Consider the following 26,728-nt stretch of genomic DNA (forward strand, 5'->3'; position numbering starts at 1 on the left):
TTTTAAAAAGGAAATCAAGGCAACTCACAATGTATTTGTTCTACATTTCATATAAATGTTGTAAAAGAGCAAAACAAAAATGCTGGAGATTCTTTATTAATGTATTCCAGACTAAACAGCTGAATTGTTGTCACTTAGAAAGAACTCTTATGAATGGAGAGCCACATTCAACTATTTAAACAAGGTAATCAAGATTCAACTTTTGAGTCCAGAATTTTAAACAATTCTAGGTTCACACCATGTTATCCCTTTACCCTCAAGTTTGTCAACATCAGTTAATTGGCTTTTGTTAAACATGGGTATTTCTTTTTAGGGAGATGAAAGATTCTATTAGAACAGTACAAACCCAAGTAGAGGTGAAAACTATTCAGTGTGGCTATTTCACTTCATTACCAGCTATGTTGTTTAAATTGATACAAATGGTCTCCTTCTGTTTCTGACTGTCGGCTTGTCTGATTAGTCCAACTAATTGTTCGGGCTCGGGAAGATCTCCTATATCTAAATAGAAGATGTGCAGTTTGTAACCTGCTTAATTCGCCTTATGTCCTGCATGGCCCTCAGTATGGTGTTCATTAAAGTATCAGCTGTTTTGTTTGTAGAAATGGCAGTATAAGCACAGGCATATTTTTCTTTGTTAAAAAGGCCAGATTGTCCATAAATAATACACACTGCGTTGAAAAAGGCAAAGAAAATCATCAGGTACATATGAAGGTATTTTTAAATGTCCCCAAGTAACACCGCCTCCTACAGCTATACCGAAGACAATGACAGCAATTATATTATATGTATTAGATGACAGAGGTTTAGGACAGAATGAAGCCAACTGGTCCAAATATTGACATTTGTACTGCAACTTAACATTTAAATGACAAATCTAGAAAGCCTGAGTGTACACACACATTAGGCTTTCTGCTTAGTTCTCCACCCTTCTCCAAACTGGCTGCTGTACTGAAGTGGATTAGCAATTCAGTTATTAATGGGTAAACAAAGAAGATATGTTTTCTCAGTATTTCTCTCCATCCAAGCTTCATTCCAGCATTCCAGTGGTTATTTTTCTGTACCTGCATATTTTGTACCAGCTCCTGCCAACACAGCGGCTTGAAAGCATAGCAGCGAGAGTAGATAAATAGGTACCGCTGCGGTGGGAAGATAAATGGTATTTCCATATGCTCTGGCACTCATCATGGTGTCCCGTGCGCCAGAAGCGGTTTAGTCATGCTGGCCACATGACCCGGAAAAGCTGTCTGTGGACAAACGTCGGCTCCCCCGGCCTGAAAGCGAATATGAGTGCCGCACCCCATAGTTGAATTCAACTGGACTTAACCACCCAGGGGTCCTTTACGTTCACCTTACTTGAGTTATTTATTTATTTTTATCTTTAAAAAATATTTTTTTGTAGAAGAATAAACAACCTAACCAAATCTAACAATAAAAAGCCAAATCAATAAAATGACCGTAAAACAACACAATTACAACAGCAGGGGAAGCCAGAAGCCTTTATTAGCAGCCAATGAAAGCTTGGATGAAGAAGGGTACTTTAAATTGCTGGTGTAGGAACCCAATAGTCAGTGCCTGCCTGATCTCCAGGGGAGATCATTCCAGAAGGTATGCACCACTGTGTGGTGGACAACTGCAGGCTGTGGTACAGTGAACAGGTCCTCCACAAATCGCTGTGGCTGGTCTGGTCAATACAGGAGAAGATATTCTTTCAGACAACCTGGTTCTGAGCTGTTTGGGGCCTCATAGCTCAGTATTAAAACCCTATACTTGGCTTGATAGTTAACTGGCAGCCACCGCAGTTCTTTCAGATCAGCTATTATATTGAATGCATTTAGGAACTTATCTGCCACTTTCTGCACCAACCCTAAGGGTAGCTCCACAAATGGAGGTTTCTTAGAAAACCACTTCAGGATTTTTTAAAAAATAGTTTTCAATATAATGCACAGATCATTAGCTAGAGTGGGTCATAAAAAGCAGAATATTCAAAGTGGGTCTTAAGCTCCTTATCAGAGATATTTGAGGCACTGTCAAAGTAGTCTCAAGGTCCAGGTAATACTGGGGCACAGACTTGCTTAATTTGGTGCTTAATTGGTGCTTGCTTAAATTTATATATAAAAAAACAGTGGTGCTCACTGTGTTTAATGCTCTATCCAAAAAGAACACTGTATATGGAAATATTAAAGTGATTACAAGACAAGAGGACAACACTGATTAAGAAGCAAGTGACAGGGACAATTATTACAAGACATAAGTGGAAAAGTGATATGCCAATGGCCTTTGTCACTACAGATCTGTAGCTGTTCAAGTAAAAGCAAACTACACAGAAGCTATTATTAATAAATGACTATTAAAAGCTTGCTAAGTAAGCATCTGGTGTTGGAAGCAGCAGAAGAAAGCTTTGCTGCTATTTAGAGGGAATAAAATATGGCAGACTGGATAAGTTTCAGCAGCGAATGTTCTACACAGCCTGAATTGTTCATCACCATTAGCATCCTATTCCAGATAATATTTTTGAATGATATCCTAAACACCTGCCAAAGCATTATAATTTCCTGTTTTGCTCAGCATCTATCTACATAGTTGGCTATAACACTTAGTTATTTCTAACTACCACATGATGCAAGGAAATACACCTACCAACATTTGTACCTGGGGTGCTGGAATTATTTATAAAGCATCCACATGGAAGCATGTTCTAATATTCAAAAGGAAAAGCACACATGAAAATAGTGATAGAAAGACAGTAGAACATTGTTCAAGAAGCTAAAGATACCAAGACAAAAGTTTAGAAGTGATACACCAATCGTCTTTTCTACACCTACGGTGTATCACTAAAGCAACACACAGTCTGAGAAGCTTCCATGGAGACTCACCCAGAGATGATTTACTGGAATACTCCCAGTGACTGTTATTGATTTCTTGGCTACTCTTGAAAAAGCAATGTCGGCAGTATTTCTACCATTGCTTATAGTTGGGACAGCAAATATGGTGCCCTCCACATCAATTGTGGCACTGGTAACTGCTGTTTTTCGGCCCAGTTGAAGAGTTGCTTCCCTTTGAAGGGATGCCAACCCTGGGCCCCCTTGACACACAATGTGAGATTTTGCACTGGAGTTGTCAGTGTGTATCAACATGTGGAATGGTGCTGAAGCTGTGCAAAGTGAACCAAAGCCAACCTGGCTGCCTGCAACTTGAGCCAACTGATGGATCGCCTTTTTTCAGTTGCTGTCCAACCCCCTTACACATATTGACCTTGACAATACCCCCCCCCCCCATCCTTGGAGGAATCTACAGGGTATGATCATCAAGAGATGTGGAGCAAGGTAAGGGCTGTTCAATCGTGGAATGGACTCTCTTTCAGAGGTTGGATGGCTATCTGTCATAGATGCTTTAGTTGAGATTCCTGCAGTGCAGTGTTGAACTAGATGGCCCTCAGGATCCCTTCCAGCTCTACAATTCTATGATTCCATGCTATAAGTATGCTGATGACACCCAATACTATTTCACCTTGTCAACTGAGTCAAGTGAGGTTGTACCAGTCCTGAATAGTCCCTGGATGCAGTGGTGGGCTGGATGAAGGTCAATAAACAGAATGATTCCAGTCTGTAGGTGCTTCTCATGCTGTATGCAGACATACAGCCTGCAGGTTTATTGTTTTACTGTGGGTTATAGTTATCATATATGTGTAAACCACCCTGAGATTAGTTATGATAAAGGATAGCATAGAAATGTACTGAATAAATGAATGATATTCTGGGGATGCTCCGAGATCCAACAGTGTCACTGGAGGCAGCTATAGTTGTTCCTGAATAGTGACAGTCTTGCTACCATGATTCATTAATTCCTATAATGCAATGATCTCTTAGTCACAGAGCACATCCTGCCCCTTGATATTGAATTCCTGAGTAGCGACATTTGGGCTAGGAAAATTACATAAAGTCCACTCCACCCCTAATATCTGCTGCATACCTTATTTTAAATAATAGCATAAAACTGAGATGATGAATCTTGGATGCATATGGCACTAAATTAAAATGCAGTCTGTGTTTCACTGTAAAAAAGCCATGAAGATGAAATGGATGCTTTATATAAAATATTTACATATAGAACGTAAAAATGTACTATGGTTGGTAACCTTTATGACTTTGGGGAACCATGTATTTACATATCTCTATCTTCGCATGTGCGTATCTGTGTGTTGTGTATATATTTTTAACAGTTGACAGCTGTTTTAGAGCATACAGAGAAGCCAAGCTGAATGAGGGCCTTGATTACTTCAAGATTAGCTATCTTAAGTTTCTATTCATTTTAAGTGTTGTTAGTGCGAAGAGTCATTAGTCACTTCCTTGTCTCATAGAACATCAGCATACATTTACATTGTTAATGAACATTTGGGGTAAATGAATTAATGGCACTTTTAAACATCAATTCAATACTAATAACTTTGTATGTTGCAGCAATGTTAAGGTTCAGATAAAAACTATAAAGTCTTCTGTGTCTAGGTAACTAATTGCTCAAGGCACGCACACACACGCGCGCACACACACACAAAGTACAACTGATCAAAAATACTTCCCAAAGATGTTAAAAATCATGGTTAAGAACTAACATTTTATTCGATACTATTAATTGATGTAGGCTGAGAAAAACCAAGCAATCATGAACTTAAAAATGTTTCATTAAAATAGCTTCCTAGTGTGTCGAAACTTTTAAATATGAATGATACATTCTGTTGGACTAGTGTAATGTAAAATATTTGGATAACCAAATATTTGAGTAACTGTGAACATAATTTACATAAAAGCGCATTAATTTTTGAAGACACATTGAATTATTAAGATCACTGATTTTTGATAAGCCAGATATGAACAACAAGGCATGAACAACAAGGCATTTGATTATCATAACATTTCCCCTATTTTTGTGCCCCCGGGGAAGGAACAAGTAGGATAATTCTATCATAAATTCAAAACGTACTTACAGGGCTTGTATGGTGGGACCAAGCCACTCTCCTGACACCAGCATAACTGCTGTTTTCCTGGGCAGGGCTATGAGGGTGTACTGGATGAGCCAGGGCTGCCAATCTGGCACTCCAACTGGGGCATCTGTGCAGCCCCAACCTCAGCTATGCCTCTGAGCAACAGTGATGCTGGTGAATGGAGGGCCAGCTCTGTGGCTCTGCTCCCCTGCATTAGATGCTGAATAATGCCAACAAAGGTCCATATAGTTAAATGGTTTTCCCAGTAGTGATGTATGAAAGTGAGAGCTGGACTATAAAGAAGGCTGATCACCGAAGAATTGATGTGTTTGAATTATGGTGCTGGAGGAGACTCTTGAGAATCCCATGGACTGCAAGAAGATCAAAACTATCCATTCTTAAGGAAATCAGCCCTGAGTGCTCACTGGAAGGACAGATCCTGAAGATGAGGCGCCAATACTTTGGCCACCTCATGAGAAGACTCCCTGGAAAAGACCCTGGCGTTGGGAAAGATTGAGGGCACAAGGAACAAGGAAAAGAGGACAGAGGACGAGATGGTTGGATAGTGTTCTCAAAGCTACCAGCATGAGTTTGACCAAGCTGCGGGAGGCAGTGGAAGACAGGAGTGCCTGGCGTGCTCTGGTCCATGGGGTTACGAAGAGTCGGACATGACTAAACGACTAAACAACAACAAATAGCCACAATTGTTAAGACCCACACTTGTCTACATTCAGCAACAGAGGCTGAGATTTAACATAGCATAAGTGGGCATCCACTCACACAATGGGGCTTCTCCTTCATTTCCTACTCCCTGAAGCAAATTCTGAGTGCACACAGGGGGTTGGAGGGGGAGAAGAGAATTAAAAGTCCTGTTACACAAGTATCCTTTGTATGTTGTGCAGAGTATCTGAAAAGGATACCTATGCACATTTAGCTACACATGCATGGACACCCCTTTCCAATGCTTCACTGTAATGTGCTGAGGCCAGGGTCAGGGGGCCAGCCACACTGAGGTTGGGGCTAGGGGTGTGTGGTCCTGCTAACCCCTCTAGGTATTGTATATGTATGGGCAGAGCATCTGAAGAACCAATTAGTAGTCAGTAATAACAGATAGGTAGGAAGTTCAACTAACCAATTTGCATCACTCAAGGTACTGTACTATGTTTTCATTGAACTTCTACTACATTTCACCTTCAATTCTGAAAATCTGTGGCCTGAAAATAAATAGTATGCCAATATATCATCATAAATCTAGTTGTGTGGCCACATCAGCCTGCCCAAATATTATGATCTTTATGGTTCCACTTTCAGGAATGAGGTGAGTAAGAGTGAGAGCCTTTTCAGCTGCGGCTTACTATCTCCATGTCCTTCCTGGATTCATCTCTGTTGAACTTAAGAGACTGAAAACACTTCCTTTCTCTTTAGTGTTTTTTTTCTGCCCCTCTACATCTTACAGTGTGTTTTTACTACTGCAAGCAATTTAACTTTTTTTGTTTTTATTCTTTCACTGTGCTTTTATTTTGTTGGCGATTCCTGGGTGTTTTTAAGATGTAGCATACAATATTGTTTAGCTTGAGAAACAAATGAACATCACACACAATATATTAGGACAGGAGTGTCAAATTTGACAGCTTTGATTAACAATTAAAGGTACAAGGAGATTGGAAAGTTCTGCTTGGATTGTGTTAGCAATGCCAAATTCAAATTTAATAGTGAATTGCTAAATCTTATTTTACCAAATGAATTACAAAAGCACAAAGAAAACCAAATGAAAAAATAGGAAACATAAAATAACGACCAGGTTTTGGTAATAAGAAATCGGGGGGGGGGGAGTTAAAGAGCTCCTATTTACATGATTTCAATATCACTGTTGTTTATGATAAGAAAAGATAACACGGAATTAATAAATTGACTAGTGTTTCAATATGAAAATAGTTGAATGTTTTTGGTTTTTGTTAGGGCCAGAATGGTCAACACACACAGCGAAATGTTTCTTAAAACATTTCTGTTTAGTTATGTTTTGTTTGGGGCAGGGGAGATGGAAGACATCATAAACATATAGCCATTCAAAAATTCTCATACATTTTCTCAAATGTTAAGTGTAAAAATGATCAACTCACCTTCATCAGGCTTGTTCACATAACTTTGCAGGGGATCAATGCCTATTTCCTGCTCTTCAGCTTGTAAAGGATGGCTAGTTTCAGTGATGGAATGGTACATATTGACACTTGGCACTTTCAATAAGTAGTAATTACCTGGGTGAATAAACAAAAATTAAAGATTAATCAAAACAGCCTCCTAATTCTATACTGCAATAAGGTAGCAAAGATCTCAGAAAACTCAATATTGTTTAGTTTGTCGTCTAAACATACTATTTTCACTAGTTTAGCAGAAAGGGGGAGGAATATTGTATTATATGTATCATTATATTTTTCCTCATGATATAAGAGGTTCTCTTAATATGTAAACTTTCTCCACCATTCCTACAAATCTGGTGCTCTTTTCTGTTATTATAACAATGAATGTGACAATGTTTTAATGAATGGGGGAAATATATTGGATACAAAACTCTGTTGCACTCCATTCATTTTTCAGGAATGATAGGAAGCATGTGCTAAAGTTGTTTTATTTTACTTTTAATAAGTTGTTAATTTTCATTTGAACAGTGTTCTTAAAGTAAGCTAACACTTTGTGAGGAAAAAATGCCACTTTTCCTAATAGTGAACTTACCGTGCAGAGTATATTAAGATTTAATATTACCTCATTTGCAATAACTGTTTATAAAAAGATTGCTATAGCAAAGTATGGTGCCCTCCAGCAGTTATTGAAATCAACTCCCATTATTCTTGAACACTAACCCATGCTGGTTGGAGCTCTGATTGAAGCTGATGAGAACTGTAGTCTAAGAACATTTGGAGGTTACCATGTTGGCTACTATAAAGGATGACAAATGGCTACCCCAATGTCAAAATAAAGAAGAAATATAATTGCCAAAGTCCTCTCTTAAAAACATTATTACAGAAATACATGCAAAAGGAACGGACAAGATTAAAGTTCCATCCAAAGTAGCAACAAAAAACAAAAAAGGCTACTGGAAAATTATTTTTACATCAGAATTATAAAAAAAAAAATCAATGATCAATACCTATTAGCCTAACTACTCTGAATACCAAGGAATTCCTGTGATAATTTTAGTGTTTTAATTTTTAAACAGCAAAGAAAATTAAACCATTATGGTGACTCATGGGACATTTCCTAGAAAATGAGTGATTATTTTTACTGGTTTATAATGGCCTGCAAAATATTTTTCTACTTTTATGTAAAGCAATTAAACAAAATCATTACATAATACTAAAAAGGATATTGATATGTGATTTAGGAGCTACTATTCATTCAAAAATACAATCCTAAATAATTTAACTAGGGAATAAACCCTATTGAGCACGAATGGGTAAGCACGGACACATGTAAACATGTGCAGTGAGTTATAAGACCTGTTGTTTCACCTTCTCTAGACAAATAAATAAGAATTTACAACTTTATTGTAGCTGTAAAAATGTGGGTGGGGGAAAGCAGCTCAGGGTTCCTCAGTTAGCTGAGCAGGATGGGAGTCACAGAAGCATAGTTCCTTCCTCCATCGTTGGGATTTTATTTCTTTATTGTATTTATGTCAGACCACAACTGGTGACAGCAGCCACGAAATTAAAAGACGCCTGCTTCTTGGGAGAAGGGCAATGACAGGCCTAGACAGCATCTTGAGAAGTAGAGACGTCACCTTGCCAACAAAGGTCCGTATAGCTAAAGCCATGGTTTTCCCAGTAGTGATGTATGGAAGTGAGAGCTGGACCATAAAGAAGGCTGATCGCCGAAGAATTGATGCTTTTGAATTATGGTGCTGGAGAAGACTCTTGAGAGTCCCAGGGACTGCAAGAAGATCAAATGCATCCATTCTTAAGGAAATCAGCCCTGAGTGCTCACTGGAAGGACAGATCGTGAAGCTGAGGCTCCAGTACTTTGGCCACCTCATGAGAAGAGAAGACTCCCTGGAGAAGACACTGATGCTGGGAAAGATGGAGGGCACAAGGAGAAGGGGGCGACAGAGGACGAGATGGTTGGATAGCGTTTTTGAGGTTACCAGCATGAGTTTGACCAAACTGTGGGAGGTAGTGGAGGACAGAGGTGCCTGGCGTGCTCTGGTCCATGGGGTCACGAAGAGTCGGACACGACTAAACGACTAAACAACAACAACAACACAACTGGGGCCTTTACTCAAAGCAACAAATGAATAATATTGCATGAAGTGACACCCAGTTGGAACTTGCCAAAATTTGGACTGGCATCCTTATTTGTTGCAAAAATCCACTGCTCCATTGGGACAGTCAAGCCTTTAGGGATGTACAGCCACATCACCTATATTGGTACTAAAATTATTATTAATCTCTATCCTAAATATTTCTGTGAGTGTAGGCAATCTGTTGGAGCTAATGATGAAGACTAATATACTTTTAAACGGGATTTCTGAAAAAGTGTGTATTTAATGCCTTTCTTAAGAAAGATTAAGGTACAGCATATGGTATATAACTCTTTCAATAAAGTAATTTAGCTCTGACCCTAGAATTATAGGCTGTAAAAGATCAATGTGATTTACCTCAGCAATTTAGATCACCAAGGAAAAAAGGCCAATTTAAATCAGTGATTTAAAGCAAAAATTTCCAATTATTATTTAGATACTTCCTAAATAAAAGTACATACCAATTGGCTGCTGTTACCATTAAAACACATTAATGGAAAACTGAACAGAGCCTTTATGCCATCTCAGAGGATACATTATAAGTTTCTATTCTTAGATAATGTAATGATCATGATCATGTCAAACTGCATTAGAATTACACTAACAGTACAAATGTCTAGATATAATTTCCAGGGGAAAGACCAATTGAAACATTGGTGTGGATCCATCTTTCCCCTTTCTAAGTAAAATACCCTTCTGTTTACAAGCAGGGAGCTCTGGTTTCCTAAAAAAACACTTATCAGAGAGTTGAGGAACTTTCCAGAGTGTGATCAATGCACCATGGTGGATCACAACCATAAAAGGCAAAGGATGTATGAATGGAAGTACTTTCTATTTATATAAACAATCATATTACATGGATCTGTCATTTTCCTGACAAACATCTCTGTCTACCTTAAGAACTTGCATATTTATAGTATTGATCCGGAGTAAGAGCTAGTTTTTTGCTAGCCTAAAGCAAACAACAACCACAAAAAAGATGGAATTTGTGGGCCAATGCCCAGCAGACTGGGGGCCACAGGGGCGGGTGGGTGGAGGTGTACAAAGAGCGGAAATGCCACAGCACCAGCTTGGGATTGAAACACTTACAACTTTATTGATTTCACATGTAAGTTGGCTTTGACATAGGCATTTGGTATGTATCCTGAATTAGCCAACCCTGTTGCTGGCTGATTACTCCATTGGGGTCGATAATGGGATTAAGGACCTCCTACCCATGATGCAAATCAAATAGGGCAATCCCACAAGGTCTCAATTTGGGGGTACAGTGGTACCTTCGTTGTCAAACTTAACACGTTCCGGGAGTCCGTTCGACTCCTGGAAAGGTTAGAAAACCAAGGCACAACTTCGGATTGGCTGCAGGAGTTTCCTGCACTCAATCGGAAGCTGCGTTGGACGTTCAGCTTCTGTAAAATGTACACAAACTGGAACACTCACTTCTGGGTTTGCAGCGTTTGGGAGCCAATTTGTTCGGGAGCAAAGCCGTTCAACAACCAAGGTACCACTGTATTCTCTGGCTTGTTAGCCTCGTCTGGGCTTTTGGACAGAACCCTACCCTTGGACCCCTTTAACGGGGTACCCTGAATTTGATACTAGATCAGAGGGTGGGGCACACCCAAGCACCCACCCATGCACCCAACCCCTTAGCTTAGACTAAGTATCCAACCCAATGCCTTTTTTTCACACCAAAAGTTTTGACACTTACTGTGAGGAAGGCAAAAAAACCCAGACAGGGCCAATTTGTCTGCAGGCAAATTCCTCCCTGGCCCAAAATATTAATTTCACATGCTGACTTATTAATTCCACAGCAAGGACATACATGTGCTATGCCCGCTTACCTCCGGGTAGAGCCAATAACATACAAGGTGGGTGGGATGTCCAATTCTGACTGCGTCTCATGCTTGCAGTGCAAGCCAGCTTTTATGCTGTGGTGGTGGACCTGAAAGAAGACTGGCCCCCACGGGTCCATTGCCAGACCATTGTCCACCCAAGGGCCATAATTGGCCCATTTGAATTTAAAGATTTGATGGGCAACCAGCCAGCCCCCCAACCGGATGTGTTCATGAGTGACATGAGCTGGCCACGTGGACTGTCAGCATCTGGGGGTCAATAGGCCAGCTGGCTCAGCCCCAGCTGGATCGTCTCCCTCTCAGCCTTGCCACTACAGAGATACATCGACCTCTGGCTCCGACGTAAATCAGCGACTCAAGCCTGCTGACTTGAGCAAACTTTACTTAGCAGAGTAAACAGCACAACAGAAGATACATGTAGATACATACATACTAAAACTACGGATTTATTGTACATAAATCAGGACCAAAAAACATGTCGTCTCTCCTTGCCGTCTTCTCGGAGAGAGACTCAAAACAAAAGCAATACACAGAGTGGAAGTTCCACTCACGGGGCCCAGCAGTCTGTGCTGGAATGTAATCAGGCATGTGACATGTAACAATCCCACATATCTGCAACAAAAGGTGGAATAGAATTTCCCAACAGGGACAAGACTTTTCTTCCCTGCCGCCTGTAAGTTGTCTTTTATTACACTCAACCTGCATGACACTTAGACCTTAGCGGAAAAGAGCCTGATCTCCTTACAGAAACATATTCCTTAAGAAGTTTTCCCCACTAAAATTGAAGCCCAGCAAATTTATTTCTTAGTGGACATATAACGGTAATAAATGCTTCCTGTTTCACAAAGGGATGCTTACAGCGTGATGTGTTCAATAAACTGTAGTATCACAGAAATATTAAATATAGAAAACAAATACATTTTGTTTTCTTCATTCAATATATTTACAGTTCACTTTTCTACCACTAAAAAGCGCGCGCGCACACACACACACACACATATATATATTACAATTGCAGAACTACAGTAGACTTACTGCAAATTTGTTTTTATTCTTATAAATATTGCAAGGTAATTGCAATTAGATATTTCACTAATCTACATATCATTTGAAAACTTATCTGTAACATGTTTTTCATAGTAATTAGTTCTATGGGTTTGACTAAGCATTTGTATTATTTGTTTTTAAAAATATATTATTAAAATTGTTGACAATTTGCCTTTCCTCTCGAAATCTCAGCAAACAAGGCATATTAAAAGTAATATAATTAAACAATTGAAAGAACCCAATAAATGCCAATTAGCAACACAGATCATAGTAGCAGAAACATGAAGGCCACCTAATCAGGACCGACTGAAAGATCTTTTGATGAATGCCAACTGTGGCTGATGTTGAAAAACCAAAAAAGGAGGGCAACAAACCTTTCTAAGGATGAGATTCAACATCTCAATGGTATATATCTCAATGGTGGCCCTGCCTTCACACCACCTTTTGTACTCTAAGGACTACAATTCTTATTATCCCTGGTGATTGGTCATACCGGCTGGGATAAAAAATCACATAGAGGGCGTTACATTGGCTATCTCTGTATAGTGGCAGAATTTCTGAATGAATTTCTGGACACTTTCCAAAAGAAGGCCCAATTATTATAACACTCAAATCTAAATGCAACTTGGGCAAGAATCACCACAGCCAAGCCATTTTTATTATTGGAAATAGTTCTGAACCAAAATTTAAAAAAATCAGATTATTCAAGACAATGTATCTAAATACACTTTTACTAATTTGGAAAAATAATTGTTCTGCAGATGCCTATTACGAAAACATCTGGTGCTGAGAACAGAGAAAGATTTGCTTTTGACTGAATGTACATTAAAATTGTCACCTTACCTTTAAGATCAAACAGATCATAGCAGTCTGAAATTCAATCTGGTGTCATACACACATACACACACCACCACCACCACCACCACCACCACACTATGTATTAGATTTCCCCAATAAATAGATGCTTGATTCAGCAAAGTAGTGCATAAGTTCTTGGAAGTTTATTCTACGTGTGTGTGTGTGTGTGTGTGTGTGTGTGTGTATGTGTGTATATATATATATATATATATATATATATATATATATATATATATATATATAGTGAGGTCCTTTTAAAAATTTTACTACCTCAAGATTAAATAGTGAATTGGAACATGAAGAATTATTATGAAATTTCTGAAATCATAAGACTGTAATCCTAAACCTACTCATCTGGAAACAGAGAATTTTTCTGAATTCTCACTCAATAACATCATGCTTCATAGGCACTCAACCTAGAAACAATCTAGTGATATTACAAGTTTGATTCTGAAAGCTGCTAGGAATTCTGTTTCAAAAGGATTTATATAGTTTCCATAGAAGCACAATAATGTTCCTTAAAATAAGTTACAGTACTGATATATCTATTTAGAGCACAAAATGTATTCAAAAGAGCCACATACACAAATATCACAATTCGAGAGAAGAGAATTTATGTATTAAAGTTAAATTTGCTGCTTTTACCACCTCTTGCAGGTCCTCAGTGACAGTTCTACTTTCACTAATTAATGACTGAAACCTAAGACAGATTCTTGAAGAATGGCCCTGGTTGGCCTGTCAAAATAACTTCAGATCAGTAAATGTAGGCCAAGCTTTACAATTCCTGACAATGAGTGTGAAAAAGACAAATATGAGTAAAAATTGGGCCACCTATGAACAATTAGTAATAGAGATGGAGAACTAATGGAAGCTAAAGCCACATGAAGATGTAAAATGTATGGTGAATGATTTGCTGCATTATTGTTAAGTTAATGAAATGTTTAAAGAAGATAAAAACAAAAATGGATTTTGATATACAAAATCAAGATTTGAATTGGAATTATTAAATAACAGTTAAAATATTACCTAAAATGCATAAATTACTATTGGGATGGCATTTGAAAGATGAGGAAGTTAAATCGGTTATGATTCATTGGGCCAAAGATATTAGTTATAATATATAAATAGAGGATTGGGGAAAAATTATGGAAAGAGGGAATAAAATTTACTGCTTGCAGTGCATTGAAAAAAACATTATGAAAATGATGGACAGGTGGTATACCAGTGAAGTTAGCTAAAATGTACAAAACAGATAACAAATGTTGGAAATGTAAAGAAAAGGAGGGTACTTGTTACCATATGTGGTGGGAATGTAGGAAAATGAAGGACTTCTAGGAAATTTTATAATGAATCAAAAAAAATGTTGAAATATACATTTGTTAAAAAACCAGAAGCCCTTCTACTGGGTTTTGTGGGTACAGAAATTCATAGGAATGATAAAAAAATGTTTTAATATGAGATAACTGCAGCAAGGATATTGTTAGCCCAAAGATGGAAGCAAGAAGAAATGTCAGCTAAAGAAGAGTGGCAAGAGAAATTGATGAACTATGCTGAGATGGCGACATTACCCGGGAAAATTCAAAACCAGCAGGATCCGACTTTTCTAAAGGAATGGAAGAAGCTTTCGGCGTATTTGGAAAGCTACTGTAACCAATTGACATCACTTGTAGGGTTAAAAGAAGTTTTGTAATATATAAATTATTGTGAAAAGAATTAAGAATAGGTATCAAAATTTGAATTTATTAGCAATAGCTGTAGTAAAAAAATGCATAATTCGAAAGGATTTTAGAAAACCATCAGCTGAGGATGAAGGAAGTCTTAGCTATGATAGCCAAAGACTTTGAAATGGTGTTTAAAAGGATGATATGCTGGAAAATATGTGTAAAAACCAATAAAAAATTATTCATTAAAAAAAGTAATGATACTTCTCATACATCTCATAGATTCCCTAATTGATCAGCATTGTGGGTTTAATGCTTGCTAGACTGTTCCATGTCTCTTCAAGCTCTGACCCCTGTTCTAACTTCAGGGATGCCTGTGAGAGCAAGACTTCTTCTGCTTAACTAGAAATTTCTCCTTGCCATGGCTAAAGGGTTGCCTTGTGAGCTATGCATTCTCACCTGGGCCGGTTGGGTACCATTCAGAAAAGCTAATTGTATCTGCAAACTGTAAAGGGCTCCCCACTTGATTTCCGAATCACTGCACAAACAAGCTGGTATTGGCAACGTCTGTGATCCTGCAGGCCTAGTGAAACACAGCTCTCACTACCTCATGACAGGTGGTCTCTCTTTTCCTTCTACTACCTTTCTCATTTTCCTAATTTGGGTCTCTTTCAATCCTTGTATTATCCAAACCCCAGTCATTTGCATTTGTACTTTTCGCTTGGTGCGTATAGGCTTAAACTACAACTCTGCTAAGAGCTCGTCCACACTGTTAATAGGTACTCTCTCTGCTCCATCTATTTCTAGTCTGTGTAGTAGCGTATGGTCCAAGCAGGATTAGTTTGGAAAGCCTGTGTAACTTGCTATTTTGCTTTGTTTACTGGCACTTCAAGACATCAAGCCATTTTACTCACTATCTGCCATTTTGTGTTAATATTTTAATTATAGTAACATTTGTGGTTCTTGCTAATTCCCACAGGAAAGCAAGGCAGTATTGGTGGTTTTAAATTGGCTGATTTAAAATGGCAGTAACCTAGAGCAGTTGCTATTGTGGCAAACAATTAATTCCAGAGCAAAAGACACCCAAAGTGTTACTTTCGTGAGCATACATGTACGTTATGGGTTTAAACGTAAGCAGTGCTTTTTCTGGGGGGGACGAAGGAGGACACACACCCCTAAACATTTTGTAAATCTAAGTTTGGCCTCATTGGGGGGCAGTATTTCAATATGAGTAGGAAAATGAGAGTACCGCTAAACATTTTTCTTTTAGGAAAAAAGCACTGCTTGTAAGTGTGAATAGAGAGATATGCAGATCAGTTAACAGAGCCAGCAACATCACAATTTCAGACATCTGAAACAGAGTGCCTATATTTCTCTTGTATCAACCTTTTAAACTATTACATATTTCTTTTAAACAAATGTTTCTGAAGCCCTACTGAGAAAGTGTAGTTTCTAAAGCCTGACATTTCTCAGAGACCTCTTCTTGAGTTGTCTGGGGACTGGCTTGTAGGGAAGGGGCAAGCCCCTTCTTCTCCCACCTCTCCCCATGTTCCACTGCTTAAAGACATTATTCCACAGCCTGACTTTGAGCCCAGCTGAGCTGAGCTGCAGAGGGCGGAGGGAGATAATGCAGGGAAGAGTTTCACTCCCCTATCCCACATACTCTGTTTAGTGTGAAATGCTAAGTCTATTCTTTATAGCTGAGCCGGCAAGCTTGTACTTAGTAAACATGCATGATCCTAATCAGCACTTCATTGCTAGGGAAAGAAGAATGCTAATTACCATAGCAGAAACACATTCCTCTATATGGCTCAGTATTGCCTACACTGATTGCAGTCTCTCTCCAGGTTTTCAGACAGCAGCCTTTCCCAGCCCAAGCTGGAGATGTCAAGCATTGGAACCCAAGGCCTTTTGCACACAGAGAATGTGCTCAGCTACAGCTCTTCCTGCGCGGGCTCTTCATATGTACTTTCCTATATCACACAGAACACCTTCCTATATGATTGGAACGATAAAATCACACCAGGAAAAGCCCACGAAGAGACGGCAGAAAATGATAAATTTCGTATACAGGAGGAGGCTGAAGAGAGAATTTATAGGAATCACTGAATAATCAGCACCTGCAAAACCTTCTGAAGTCATTTTACAAAGAAGAGAAAAGAAAGAAAGAGAAGGGAAGGGGGGGGGACCCTCAATGTGAATATTCTTTTGAAGTGTTTGACTGTATCCTCTAAACAAGGAAGTTCTTATGCAGGGCAAACAAAAGGATGCACACAGGCCTGGGTGTTCTATGTGTCATAGCTTTTAGATTTGCAAGTGAACAATCCCTACTCGAAAAGTGTCTTCTTTTTAGCAACCTCCACATGGATATGATGGGCATTAACTCCCTTAGTCTCCACTACATACAGCAAGAAAAGTCATCAAGGACTGTGCTTCTTTCTTATTCACCTACCAAGCTTCTTTCATAATTCACTACCAGCCATCTGTCATTGAGGAAGTGTTTCCTTTAGATATAGGGAAAAAATGCACAATTTGACACATTTTAGATAGTGCAAAGCAAGCATGTTTTCTTTCATAAACTGTATCAGATTATAGATCATTAAAATGGAATGATGCAAATAAAAAAAAACTGCCTAATGCTATGAAGTTGATCAGCTGGATTCCAAAGTGATGTGCATGAGCTCATGTCACCAAATGACTTGTCGCTAGTTACTAGCAAATCTAGTGATTATGAAGTGCCGTTAATTTCCGTTCCATTTACTAAAAAATCTAGTCTTTTGAATACTGTAAGTCTGATCTTTAATACAAAATAGAGTCACATTGGGCTTTAAATAAGTTAATTAAGTATTAAAAATCAATCATGTGGAAGTCTTAATATTTAATATTGTTAGATTGTGTATCAAAGTGGTTTTATTATTTATTTACTCAAAACCTTTCCAGAATACTTCATTTTGCATCAGGGGGTCTGTATCTCACAAGATAAATGCATTTACAATGCCAAATAAATTATATATAAAACCATTTGTCTTAATACATGTCATTCAATATTAAATATCACCCATTGGTACCACCCTGAAACCTTAATCCATTTTTACCAACCACACATTTGTATTATTCAAATGTTGTCTATTAAATAGTTGTCTCTGGAGCTATAGAACAGAAGTGCATACCCTAAGAACTATCATCATAGGAGTTTTAAAACACTGCCTGCAGATTTAACTCTGCATTCTTTTGTGTCTTACCAGCACTTAACACAAAGCATATAAACTTTGTGGTGAATTAAAATGTCAGGCATGAAAGATAAAATGAGTAGCTTTGAATAATCGGGACGGTGGGGGGGGAAACATAACTATAGAAGCTCTGGTATGGATTTTAAAATTTTGGAATTACAATTAAAAGGAGGGAATCTAGATAAAATAATCCTGAAACTTTTAGAGCATATCAGCTTCTGAAGACCTCCTGACCATAGCTGTCAACGTTTCCCTTTTTTAAAGGGAAATTCCCTTAATCTGAATAGGATTCCTCGCAAGAAAAGGGGAAAGTTGACAGCTATGCTCCTGACCACCCGACAATTTCAGCAAATCCTTATTGTAAAAATATGTACTAGCGCTCCTCTTTCAGTACGCATTGTGGATCAAAGAGCCATGCCATCCATTGTCCCACAGTAAATGGGGAAGTGGATGTTGCTGGTTCACTTGTGAGGTGCTTGTCTCTCCTGCTAAACATATCACAATATTAAAAATATTGAGAAGGAGCAAACTTCTGTCTCAGTCTTATGTTTGCATATTCCAGAATCCCTCTTCTCTGGAGACTCCAGCTCTGAATCAATCTTTTAAGAAAGACCACTCCACTAGCTGCCTCCAATAAAGGGTTTTGCCTGGCACAATTCCTGTGACAGAAGGACCAGAGTTACCCAGGAATGCTCTTCAAGTCCTAGGAAAGAAAGCACCCCAAAATTCTGTGAGTCAAAATCTTGATTAAATAGAGTGACATGAGCAGGACCTTAACTGGATAATTCCCCTCCACACAACCACAACTACCAAAAGCATTCCAACTTATCATGTATACATTGTAACACTTCTCTTTCTGAAAAAGAGAATGTACCCAGAACAAACTCGTCAGTATCCTTCCGAGCAGGAGAAGCCAACTCTAAATTTGAGGGCCTGATCTAGTCCCCAATTGAAATTTTCTAGCCTATTTAAACATTGACCAAATCCAGACTTGCTTAGATTCAGCAAGGTGGCATTGAATGTACCTTCATATCACACACTGATGAACCTGATTAAAATAACTTCTGTTTAGACTGTCTGGTATGATTACACCACCTTATCAATATTGAGCTTCCTAAACTGCAAATAATAATAATATATATATACCTTTAACTCCCATGTCTCTCATCTCTCCCATTCCTTTCACACTTTGTTGTCTTCCTACGACAATCAAACTATCTAAATTTAGACTTAAGGTTCATGAGGGCATGACCTGTTCATTTATGGTGCTCTGTAAAGCACCATGCAGGCAGTTGTGAAAAAATTCAGAATTCTTTTCGATTTTTACTTTGGGTAACAAGCACCATGCAGTGATTTGCAAAATGATTTTATAATATTTATTTCATTATTTACTATCCTCTTGATTTACTCTACAGTTGTGTTTTCTCTTCTCACAATTGTAAAAAGGTAAAGGTACCCCTGACTGTTAGGTCCAGCCGCCGACGACTCTGGGGTTGTGGCGCTCATCTCGCTCTATAGGCCGAGGGATCCGGTGTTTGTCCACAGACAGCTTCTGGGTCATGTGGCCAGCATGACTAAGCCGCTTCTAGCGAACCAGAGCAGCACACGGAAACACTGTTTACCTTCCCACCGGAGCGGTACTTATTTATCTACTTGCACTTTGACATGCTTTCAAACTGCTAGGTAGGTAGAAGCTAGGACCGAACAATGGGAGCTCACCCCGTCGCAGGGATTTGAAATGCCGATCTTATGATCGGCAAGCCCTTGGCTCTGTGGTTTAGACCACAGTAGGAAGATGTAAATCTACATAAAATCATGATTTAAGAACCTGCTTGAATTTATGTGGATTTTAAATTTTTGCTAGAGTAGCAGAAAGTCACCAGGCATTGTGCATTTTTTTTGGAAAAAGCTTTGGAGGCCACTTGATATCTCAGTGAGAGAACTTTTAAAGCTTCTGCATTTCTAAAGAACAAATAGATCTGCGAACCCACAATGCAGAGCAAACAAGCACATCTTGTCTTCTCCAGCTCAGACAGCAAACAACTCTCTATAACTTCTAATGCAGATAGGCAGTTTGTTCTTCAGTACTGATTTTTATGGAATCTTTGCTTTGTTGTTATTTGTGCACAACAAATACAAGACAGTAATTTCATTTTTTCCACTGAACATTAAGAAGAGTTTAAGAAGAACATCTGGCTTTTTATTTTATATAAATCTTGTAGCACCTTGTGACTAATCTTTTAAGCCCATTTTATTAAAAAAAATACAAGAGATGTAAACAAGTGATAGTCGTAAATCTCCTTGGTTTATTTTTTCTTTTGTTTTTAGGAAAGCTGTTGAAGTTTGCTTTATCATTTCAATTTTACTACCATTCTCGTTCTCAAAACTACTACAGGGCCATCAAAAAGTGAGGTTTCTTAATTTTATCTACACAGGCCACTCCCGTCTGTGGCTCTATGCTCAATCAATGTGCAAAAGTTACATTTTGCCCAGAGAAGAACAACATGATTTATGAGTTGTGATTGGTGCATTTTTTATGTCCCTTAACATTTACAACCCTCAAGACAAAAAGAATCAGGAAACTAAGAGGCCAAACTTATTCTTGAAGGAAATGGTAATGCAGTAGTAACTACTAGCATGATGTTAGGCACACATTACTAAGTTATGTATGTTAAATCCACATTGTCCCCCTTTTTAAAAATTGACTATTGGTGTTATGTGATCTCGAATGTACATAAATTATAGAGATTCCTGCCTTTTAACAAAATTAAGATGTTGAAAATCATGGCTGGAGCCAGAAGCATTTGGGTGGCCTTCGGCCTGATGCAGCATGGCTCTTTTTTTGAGCTTGCTTCACCATCTCTCTGCCCCTCACTGAAGATTTATGGGGAGGGTTGTTTTGGCCCTTGTAACCAGCAAGCGGGCCGGTGGCAACAGCAGAAAAGCTAGATTAGCCTGGTCCTAACTAGATAAAAACCCTTTCTACTTTTTTTCTGGTATTGCCAAACAACTTCCCTTCTTCTCCGCCTCGCCAAACCTATCGTTTGAATTGCAAGTCTGAAGGTGCTTTGCTTGTGTAGATATATATGTCTTCTAATTAGTGTAGATGCCATAGAAAATAGCTATTATGACAGGTGGAAGGTCTCACTCCCAGTCCCCAGTTTGGGAAGGGCGTTTGGAAGTCTTCACAACTTTCATATGTGCTGTAAGCTGCTCAGAGTGGCTGTGGAAACCCAGCCAGATGGGCGGAGTATTAATGAGGATAATGATTAACAAGGGAAAGCAGTTCCGCCAGGGAAAGTAAGCAATACAGCCTCATGCATTTAAGGGCAGCAGCTAGCCAGTGAAAACCTGGAAATGGTTACAGGTGAGGGAAGCCACTTAGGTGCAGCAAAGACCAACAATGACAGAACCCAATTCTACTGGCATGTTTAGCATGCGAGTACAAAAGACAGGAGCCAAGGGACTAATACATCTAATTTCCTCACTAAAACCTTCTCCCTCCAGCTAAGTCCTACAGCAGGCAAGGATAAGAACAGGGTTTGTCACAGGGGTCTTCAGCCCAGGGAGTCATTTTGGTGTTGCTAATGCAGCAAAAACAATGTGGGAGACAGCACTTATGGGTTCCTGGTCACTGCGATTCTCCAGTGGTTTGACTTTACCGCTGGAGGTGCACTCCACTGTCTCCTGAGACAGATGGATGCTAAAACGCACCCCCCGAAATTTTATTTATTTATTTAACCTCAGAACCTCATGTTAACGTATTGTCCTTATGTGAAATTCCAACTACACATGATCATGACTTACTGGGAGTTTGAATACCAACGAAGTCTGCCTCCTTGGCTTGGTTTATACATCTTGAGTAGAAAAGTCTTTCTAAATGTCAACCCGCAACGTTATAAAATTATACAGAAGGAGAAGGAAACAGGGTTTACAGTGCATATAAATATGATAGTGTATTAGCCTGCATTTAATTACCAGTTCAAACAACAACCTGATCTAACCTTTGACAAGTAAAATAAATGTTCTGAATAATTTAACCAAAGCAAACATTTGCTGTTAATGCTGGCTAATTATAGTAAGAGTTGGAGGGAGAAGGAAGGAAGGAAAATGAGTGAAATGATAATTTATACACTTGTACTGCAGTTGCCACAACTATTTCTTGAAGCCTTTGAATTTTTTTCCTTGTGATGTTTGTATTAAGCAACAATTTAGAGATATACTTTCCTTCCTTTCCTGTACAAAGTACAAGAATATCCTCTTGAATTGCATAAATAGATGAGAACCAAGAAAGTAGGTTAAGTATGCATTATTGCTTCCTAGAAAGCTTATTTTCTTTGGTAATTAAGGAATCAACTCCAGCTCTCATTTCACTGTGTTTTATTCAGTAAAAGACTCTGTAGTTGATAGTTTTTTCCTCAAATAATGTATGGAATATTTCTTCAATAACTTATGAAACTAAAGATGCCCTCATCCTCAATTTCCATTGCTTAATACAATTTATCCTGAAAAGGATTGTGTCCTATTACCCAGAACGCTGATGTAGCCAAAACTATTAATTAATTTTAAACCATGTGAATATATGCAGTTCCCTTATAGAGAAGCCACAGGAAGTAGCAGCAAAAAACAATGGCGTGGGGGAAAGTGATATTTATTATTCCAATGCATTTCAGACCCTACTGGCCTTTCTTCTGGGAAATTCAGAGAAATAAAGATCCAACATTTAAGGTGTTCTATCTTCTCTTATGCTATTTAACCAGCCCAGTCTATACAATGTCTAACACTGGGTTCTCAAGTAGAGGATTTTCCCAGCATCAATTACTTGAGATTCTTTAAGAGCTGATTGAGCCAGGGAGTTCACAAATACAAAGCAGAACTTCACCACTGAATTACGACTCTTCCCCTCTTATCTGTATCATCTTCTTTATAATAATGGCTATGCACTAAGACACAAAATTCAGTATCCTCTGTTTCTCAGCTTTCATTTTTTAAGGTGTTTCAACCTGTAAGCTAAGGTAGTCTTGACTTGAAAATGTATGCTCTACATCAGGTGCAGCAGGAAAGTAGCTACTGAGTGCAATTTTTAATGTGTACTTGTAGCCTACATTTTTCTGCTACTCCTCATAATTAAAGGATTAACATGGACAATGGAATATAAGCAACTTTTTGAAAAGTTGCTTAAATGTGAATAATTCAAACAGGTAACAGAATTTTGCTTAACTTAAGGATCAGGTCACTTTGGAGCAGTTTTTAATACATTTTTAGTGCAGAGTACATATCACAACCTGACGATTTTGAGTCAGGAATATGGGATACTTAAAATTTGCATTTACAGTATGCCCTATCACAAAGGCTCAGTGATAATGACAGAGTAAAAACATTTTTTGCTCTATAAGACTCACCTTTTCCCTCCTAAAAAGTAAGGGGAAATGTGTGTGCGTCTTATGGAGCGAATGCAGGCTGCGCAGCTATCCCAGAAGCCAGAACAGCAAGAGGGATTGCTGCTTTCACTGCGCAGCGATCCCTCTTGCTGTTCTGGCTTCTGAGATTCAGATTTTTTTTTCTTGTTTTCCTCCTACAAAAACTAGGTGCGTCTTGTGGTCTGATGCGTCTTATAGAGCGAAAAATACGATACATATTTTTTCCTAAATTAATTGGAATCATCCAAATGCAGAAAACCATTGTTTGAAGTCTTACTATTTTGTAGACAAATCTCCCTTTCTTTAGCTCAGACCTTTTACTCAAAATTTTGGGTACAGTAGTCACTAAGGGAAGAAGTTCCATTAATTAGTGTCATCTTGCCACCTGGGAATCAGAGGCGGAGCTGCTCCAGCACCCGGAGTGGCGCACATGCTGGCTAGCTTCCGGCGGGGGTAGGACGAGCGTCCCGGGGGCGCTGCCCATGGCGAGCATCCCAGATGGGCAGGGTGGCAATGTCAACCCCCCCCCCCCACCAGGGATGACACCCAGGGCGGCATCCCTGATGGGGGGGGGTTGTCAGATGGCCCCCATTTTGATAAAGATCATGGACTTACATGTGCCTGGATGAAGCTTACTGGTTCAGTTGGGTCTCTGACTCTAATGGTTAGTATTAGGGTGAAGCAAGTTAGCTTTGTTATTTTCTGTTTTGTACTCATTTCCACTTTTAGTCTTTTTCTTAACTGTCTTTTTATTGGTAAATGGTTCTTATATCTATGCTTATAACCTCCTTAATAAAGTATCACATTTATTCTGGTGCAGTTTTGGTCCTAAATCTGATGCCTGGGTGCTTGGTGTACTGGGTAATTTGTGGGTTTGGAGCTCAAAAGACAGAGAGTGGACTGTTCAACTCGGGGCTTTGTGAATCCGAAGGATGTCCAGAAACAGCCTGAGTTTCCACTGGCCCAGGATGAGGGACTAACAGGGTCTGGATACAACACTTCTTGAAGGGGGTTTTTATATGTTGACAACACTGGGATGAGAAGCCTTTATCAATGGCAGTAAAGTATTTCTGAAAACAATACCATTTGCCATTTACACAGAAACTGTGACCAGTACTAGCCTGTTACGATTGGCTGCCAACTGATTTAAAATGCACCCTTTCAAGTAAAATGGAAGGATAAGGGTCTAGACTATCTATAAAATAATGTGCAGTTTCTAGACCAATATTCTTAGAGGATTTGTTGTGTGTATTTCATAATAAAACATATTTTATATAACAACAACAACAACCAGGACAACAACAACAGAGCAATGTTAACTTGGAAAGCAGACTGCAAACTATTAAAGACATTTTCTGAGCACTCTTCAAAGAAGGAATCTGTCCAGATCTCATGCAAGCTAGTTTCAATACTCTAACATTAATTTATGTACATATATATTAATGAAGAGGACATGTTAATCCCCCAGTGTCTATATCTGTGAGGCATCTTAGCTCTTACTTCCTTCACTGTCACTCTTGTGTAAGTAACATACTGTGGCAACATATGAATAGTTCATAGTTCCAGCAATGAATGAATGAATGATGGCTTAAACCCTAAGTAGCAATTAAGGGTTCTGTTTCTTTACTGATCAGCTGCTGCATAGTTAGAGCAAACAAGTGTGTTTCCTGATATGCACAGTTGTCAGTTAGCGTGTGTGTGAGAGTGGGGAATCATCAGCCAAAGATATTTCCAGTTATATCTACAAGCTCCATTTCTTGTGGGTGATTATTCTAGTGAAGAAACACATTACAAGCCAAAGGCATGGAAGAGATGAGAAAGGACGTAGGGAGAGAGGGATGTATCACAGGCAAATAATGTTCTATACAGAGACTCAAAACATTTCCACTTCCACTTCTTCAAAACCGAGGCACTAACATATGGAAACACCTTGAGGCACACTAGCAGGTTGATTTTGCTTCCTATGACTTGGTTGAATGTAGACTGGCCTCTGGGTAAATTATGATGAAACCCTCAGATGAGTAAACATTTCTTTTTCTCATATACTTTTCAAGTTTTTCATAGATGTTAGTTACATAAAAATGAAAACACTGCGTGTTTTTTCAAAATGATCTAGGAGAGACTTCAGTGAAACTATTATAAGCAGTTCTAGACTGAGGACCAGAATATTTGTGGGTATTAATCAATGAATAGATAGCGTGTGTGTGTCAGAATTAGAAAAATTTCAGGTACCTGATTTCTTAGGTTCCTAAAACTCATTGTGCTCTTGGTAAATGATTTTTCTAGCCTTGGTCAAATTAAAAATGGACTGAAACTTATCACAGGAAAAGGTTCAGCCAAATTTTAAAGAGAATAAATTTTGCCCACAATTACTCTCAGAATGATACCACATGATAATATACCATTGCTCAAAGGGCATTGTGAGCGAAATAAAATGGTGGCAACCAAAAGCAAGATTTTGCTTATGAATGAAAGCAGAACTATTTTTTTTAGAAATAATATCTTCAATAAAATATATGTTCTTTTTCTATCCCCCTCCAATTTAACTTCATACAATTTCAAGTTGGACCAATTAGATTGGAATTCTATCAATTTAGATAAAAGCAGATACTACTCAGTCAAACTGCAAATGAGAGACAACTGAACATATTCAAAATCACTTTCATTTCAAATAGCACTTTATGTACAGAAGAGTAAATAAATATTATAAAAATAATAAATATTAGAGTTAACCAGATTAATGATTATAAATCAACAAGATAATGCTGTTTTTACAGTAATTTTTTTCTTACACTTTTTATTATACAAATAAAATAATGTACACAATTTATTGGAGGGATCTAGAAGATATTAAATAAGCAGCAGACAATTCTACTCTTTTGTGAGAATATAATAGCCTGCTAATGACCCATTTAGTCCAGCATACTGTGCTCAAAGTGGCCGACAAGATGCCTGAATGCAACACCACTCTCCTTTCCAGCTGTTTCCAGCCACTGGCATTTAGAATACCGTATTTTTCGCTCTATAGAACACACTTTTCCCCCTCCAAAAATTAAGGGGAAATGTGTGTGCGTCCTATAGAGCGAATGCAGGCTGCGCGGCTAAGCCCAAAGCCAGAACAGGGAGATGGAGCGCTGCACAGAATAAGATTTTTTTTCTTGATTCCCCCCCCCCCCTAAAAACTAGGTGCGCCCTATGGTCCGGTGCGCCTTATGGAGCGAAAAATATGGTAATACTGCCTCCAATAGTGGAGGAATAGACAATGAACTGGTCAGTTTGGCTGATCATGCCAAAATATTGGACTCACATAGTCCATTTCCTCCTCCTCTTCATGCTCCCTTGTTAGCACAATGAACAGTTAGTCATGACATCCAAACTGGCAACCTATGGATT

The 26,728-nt window shown here is 38.6% G+C and overlaps 1 protein-coding gene across 9 annotated transcripts in view; it reads right to left on the reverse strand.

Annotated features, from left to right (window-relative positions):
* TBC1D5 (TBC1 domain family member 5) overlaps positions 1 to 26,728 on the reverse strand; it is a 286,484-nt gene that overhangs the window by 187,290 nt on the left and 72,466 nt on the right. For all 9 annotated transcript variants that reach the window (XM_028750607.2, XM_028750600.2, XM_028750602.2 and 6 more), the window contains exon 3: positions 7,099 to 7,233. In XM_028750607.2, the coding sequence (XP_028606440.2) occupies positions 7,099 to 7,198 (100 nt within the window). In that variant the 5' untranslated portion in view covers positions 7,199 to 7,233. The remainder of the gene's footprint in view (positions 1 to 7,098; positions 7,234 to 26,728) is intronic.

Source organism: Podarcis muralis, chromosome 12, assembly GCF_964188315.1.
Source record: "Podarcis muralis chromosome 12, rPodMur119.hap1.1, whole genome shotgun sequence".
In the NCBI taxonomy this organism is placed as follows: domain Eukaryota; kingdom Metazoa; phylum Chordata; class Lepidosauria; order Squamata; family Lacertidae; genus Podarcis; species Podarcis muralis.